Source organism: Engraulis encrasicolus, chromosome 3, assembly GCF_034702125.1.
Source record: "Engraulis encrasicolus isolate BLACKSEA-1 chromosome 3, IST_EnEncr_1.0, whole genome shotgun sequence".
NCBI classification, from domain to species: domain Eukaryota; kingdom Metazoa; phylum Chordata; class Actinopteri; order Clupeiformes; family Engraulidae; genus Engraulis; species Engraulis encrasicolus.
This window is the reverse complement of record NC_085859.1, coordinates 46,778,383-46,783,382: the sequence shown is the minus strand read 5'-3', so window position 1 is coordinate 46,783,382 and position 5,000 is coordinate 46,778,383. Positions and strand designations below refer to the sequence as shown.

Sequence of the window (5,000 nt, the reverse complement as noted above, 5' to 3'; positions counted from 1 at the left end):
AGAAGGAGAGAGAGAGAAAGAGCAAAAGAGAGAGAGAAAGAAAGAGAGAGAGAGAGAGAGAGAGAGAGAGAGAGAGAGAGAGAGAGAGAGAGAGAGAGAGAGAGAGAGGCACAGAATGAGAATGAGAATGAGAATGAAAAAAGGAAGGACGGAAGGAGGGAGAGAACAAGAGCAAGAAAAAGATGGAGAGAACAAGAGCAAGAAAAAGATGGAGAGACAGAGAAAAGCACAGAGAGAGAGAGAGAAAGAGAGGGAGAGAGAGATGGAGAGAGTCAAAAAGATGGTCAAAAAAAGAGAAAGAGAATGAGAGCGAGGGAGACACACATAAAGCAACTGAGTGCGAAGTAAAGAAAGGGACATAGAGAGAGGTAGGTAAAGAGGGGAGTCTGGACCCGAGAGAGAGAGAGAGAGAGAGAGAGAGAGAGAGAGAGAGAGAGAGAGAGAGAGAGAGAGAGAGAGAGAGAGAGAGAGAGAGAGAGAGAGAGAGAGAGAGAAATAGAGAGGGAGAGAGAGGGGGGAAAAAAGGGACTGTGTTAAAGACTTGAAATAATATGAGCACATGGAGTCCGTGAGAGCCAAGAACAATAATATGGCCTATGACCGGGTGCGTGCCTTTCCAGCAGAGCGGAGCACCGTAGACATTAGGTAGCCGCACCACACCGCAGTACACTTTTCAACTTTATCCACAGGGCTCAGGTTTAGTTCCGAAGGAGCCTACCATAACGATTCTCATCTCATAACCTCTCCCTCTCTCAACTCTCTCTCTCTCTCTCTCAACTTTCTCTCTCGCTCTCGCTCTCTCTCTCTCGCTCTCTCTCTCTCTCTCTCTCTCTCTCTCTCTCTCTCTCTCTCTCTCTCACACACACACACACACACACACACACACACACACACACACACACACACACACACACACACACACACACACACACACACACACACACACACACGCAAGACTGCCTGCTTGCCTTTAATTTAGTGCGCTGTTACACATGTTCTGACGTCTCACGGGCAACAGGTAAACACTGGACTTTGTCATTCACTGTAAACACCATAAACAAAGACAGAGCTAACTGTGCTGCAGCCTGTCAGCAGCTATGCACAGTGTGTGTGTGTGTGTGTGTGTGTGTGTGTGTGTGTGTGTGTGTGTGTGTGTGTGTGTGTGTGTGTGTGTGTGTGTGTGTGTGTGTGTGTGTGTGTGTGTGTGTGTGTGTGTGTGTGTGTGTGTGTGTGTGTGTGTGTGTGTGTGTGTGTCTGTGTGCATACTTGTTATGTGTATGTCTTGGTGTGTGTGCGCACGCTTTTTGCATGTGTCTGTCTGTCTTCTGTGTGTGTGTGTGTGTGTGTCTGTGTGTGTGTGTGTGTGTGTGTGTGTGTGTGTGTGTGTGCGTGCGTGCGTGTGCGTGCGTGCGTGCGTGCGTGTGTGTGTGTTTAAGTGTGTGCATGCTTGTTATGTGTATGTCTTGTGTGTGTGTGCTTTTGTATGTGTGTGTGTGTGTGTGTGTGTGTGTGTGTGTGTGTGTGTGTGTGTGTGTGTGTGTGTGTGTGTGTGTGTGTGTGTGTGTGTGTGTGTGTCTCTGTGTGTGCGCTGTGCAATGTTTCTGTGTGCGTGTGTGAGTCTGGATGTAGCCTACCGACAACTTTGGGCAGCTTGTGTCGACGTAATGGAATCCTGGGCAGCTTGGTGCTGATTCGGCTGAAGCGACCGCAGAGGAGACGCTTGGCCTTCTTGCCACTGGTGGAATTATCCTGCTCAGAGCTGCTGGGAAAAGAGAGGAGAAAGAGAGAAAGAAAGAAAGAAAAGTAAGAAAGAAAGAAAGAAAGAAAGAAAGAAAGAAAGAAAGAAAGAGAAAGAAAAGCGAGAAAGAAGGAAAGAAGGAAAGAGGGAAATACAGATAGAAAGAAAGAAAGAAAGATAGATAGAAAGACAAGAAAGAAAGAATGAAAGAAAGAAAGAAAGAAAGAAAGAAAGAAAGAAAGAAAGAAAGAAAAGCATGAAAGAAAGGAAGAAGGAAAATAAAAAAAGCAAGAAAGAAAGCAAGAAAGAAAGCAAGAAAGAAAGAAAGAAAGAAAGAAAGAAATAAAGCGCGAAAGAAAGAAAGAAAAGCAAGTAAGAAAGAAAGAAACGAAAGAAAAGAAAGAAAGCAATCAAGAAAGAAAGACAGACAGACAGAAAAAGAAAGAATGGGGAAAAAGGAGAAGCATTGAGGAAAAGAGAGGGAAAAAAGAGAAACAAAAAAAGGCCTTTAACTCTTGCATCAGGATTTTTTGCTTTACGCAATAAGCCGCAGAGCAGCACAGCGCTGTAGCTAACCATAATGTATTATATTTCCACGAAACTCTGCACTCTCTTTTTTTCCCTGCGCACACATTTAGCCACACAGAATGGGAGAAGGGGAGAGAGTGAGAAAAGAGAATGAGAGAACGAGAGAAGGAGAGCGACAGCCTGCTTTCTAACAAAAACTGTAAGAGTTTGAGTGGCATTTTTACTGTAGTGTGCTGAAAAAGGAACGAAACAGCAACAACAATCACAAAACACAGAGACTACAGATTTAAAGTGTGTCTATCTGTCAATCAAACAATCAATCAATCAATCAATCAATCAAAGAAAACACTTGACAGAGGCATAATAACACCCTTCATGTCTGGTAAACAATGCCTGCTCACAACAGTTTTTTCCGCCCGGCTGCCAGCTGCCTGGCTGCCACTTACGTACTTGGTGTGTATGTGTGTGTGTGTGTGTGTGTGTGTGTGTGTGCGCGCGTGTGCGTATGTGTGTGTTTGCATTTGTGTTTGTGTGTGTGTGTGTGTATCCGTGCGCACATTCGTGCTGCCAGGCTGCCACTTACCTGTCCCCTTTGTTGTGGCACAGGCAGCAGCAGCAGAGCAGGCCCAGGAGGAGGACCAGCAGCACGGCCACCGCAATCACACCCATCCGCTGGTTAGGCACTGGGGAGACAGACAGAAAAGTGGCAAAGACTGAAATTACGCTGTAAAAAATTACATCAGTGATACGTCATGGTAACATCTAATTAAGTTATTCTCCTATACACTGCAATGGCAACAACGTGGTTTAACTTAACATTTTAAGTTTACCAGCTACTTCAGAATTCCAAATTAATTTACATCTTTATTGTAAGTTCAATTGCAGTTCAAAGCTTCACATAACTTACAATAAGGATTTAAATTAAACTTGGAATTCTGAGGCAGCTGGTATTTTTTTACAGTGTAGAAGAGGGAGAAATGGATAGAAGGAGAAAAGAGTGAAAAGAGTGATACAAGGGGGGGGGGCACTCCTAGATGAACGCCGAAAAACAGAGGGAGTGAGAGAGAGGAGAGAGATGAGGAGGGCACAGAGGGCGAGAGAGACACAGAAAGATAGATGGAGAGAAAGAACAGCCGGAGAGAGAGAATTTGAATTTTAAGGATACTTTATTAAAACAATTTGTACAATCAGATCGTATTACACTGTTAACTGTTTTCACTGTTTTCACTTTCAAAATGTATAAAAGTATATAAAAGAAAACAAACCAAAATAAACAAATAAAAATAAATGAAGAGAAAAACAAAACAATTTACAGAGAGAGAGAGAGAGAGAGAGAGAGAGGGGGAGAGAGAGAGAGAGATAGAGAGAAAGAGAGAGAGAGAGAGATAGAGAGAGCGAGAAAAAGACAAAGACAAAGACAGAGAGAGAGCAACCGACCGACAGACAGGTCAGACAGTCAGTCAGAAAGAGCAAATACAAAAATGAAAAAAAATAAATGAAATCCCCAGGCTGTGCCAACCTGCTTGCCGCTGGGCTGCCAATCACACACCACACCACCTTATCCCAACACAACCCTGTTGGCATCCGTGTCCAATGTCCAGCCCTCAGGCCTCTGCGGTGCAGTGCACACAAGCAGGGCCGAGGATAGCTCTGGCCGGGCCCGGGACAAAGTCAGCTGAAAGCCACCCCCCTCTCTAGACAGGTACATACAATGTAATGGGGACCCAAATCCTGGTCCTCACTTTCTCCCTGGGCCTGGGAAAACTGCCCTCCACAGTTGGTTTCCCTGCATGTAAGTATGCTGAGGGCTTAGGGTTGAGGCTAAGACCACATCCCTCTCCCCTCCCCTGGATGCACAACACCTGGAGTTAATGGGCCAGCGGAAAGAAGCAGAGGAGACACCTGGGATATTCCAATTCCCATTGTCATTATGACGCAGCACTCCACAGCACACGACAAGTGCACACTGCACAGAACAAAATTGCATTTATGCCTCACCTGTGCAAGGGGGCAGCCCCCAATGGTTCCTCAAGGGAGCAGAGCGGCGGGACAGTGTACCATGCTCATGCACCTCAGTCAACACTTGCCTTGTGCAATTTATGCAGTTGTATTTTTTTGTTTATAATGACGAAAAAAAATTGCAAAACTTTTTTATTTACTGAGGGCAAATAGGCTATGGGTTGTGGGTCTGGGCACAGTTAGCATTCTCTAGTTGTATTAGAATGAGACCTAATGGGAGAGGGTCCAAAAGAATAGCAATGCATACATACTAAGGTGTATCAAACACCACAATGCTTGAAAATCTGCGTTTGCAGTATTGTCCCGTCCTATCACATCCTCTTTGTACAATTTTAGCACATCTGGTCAATGTTAAAGGGTGGCACAATAGGCTTCAAAATGTGTGTATGGGCATTTTGTTTTAGCAAAGTCAGTGAAAAGTGTGTTCTTAGACTATTTTGATCAAAACCAGTAATGAGAATCATTTGGAAGAATGCTCCAGTTCCCTTTGCACTTTCCCAGATTTGAAATCCCTTGTGCATGTTTTTAGAGCCTTCCTTTCCTTTAGCAAGGTTTTTGCCCGCATGTGCTAATAATTTGGCCATGATCGAACACCCAATGTATGCATCGCTTAGTAATGTTTTGGGTGCTTGATGTCCTAGGGAAGTGGAAAGGACACCGGATCATTCTTCCAAATGACTGTTCTGACTGGGTTTAATCAAAACACCCTCAACAC

The 5,000-nt window shown here is 44.5% G+C and overlaps 1 protein-coding gene across 2 annotated transcripts in view; it reads right to left on the bottom strand.

The window, feature by feature from the left end:
* scarf2 (scavenger receptor class F, member 2) overlaps positions 1-5,000 on the bottom strand; it is a 46,800-nt gene that overhangs the window by 16,657 nt on the left and 25,143 nt on the right. The window contains exons 8-9 of one of the 2 annotated variants that reach the window (XM_063195527.1): positions 2,850-2,949; positions 1,635-1,762 (exon numbers count right to left, since the gene is read on the bottom strand). In XM_063195527.1, coding sequence (XP_063051597.1) covers positions 1,635-1,762; positions 2,850-2,949 — 228 coding nt within the window. The remainder of the gene's footprint in view (positions 1-1,634; positions 1,763-2,849; positions 2,950-5,000) is intronic. The other variant, XM_063195528.1, reaches the window with a different exon arrangement.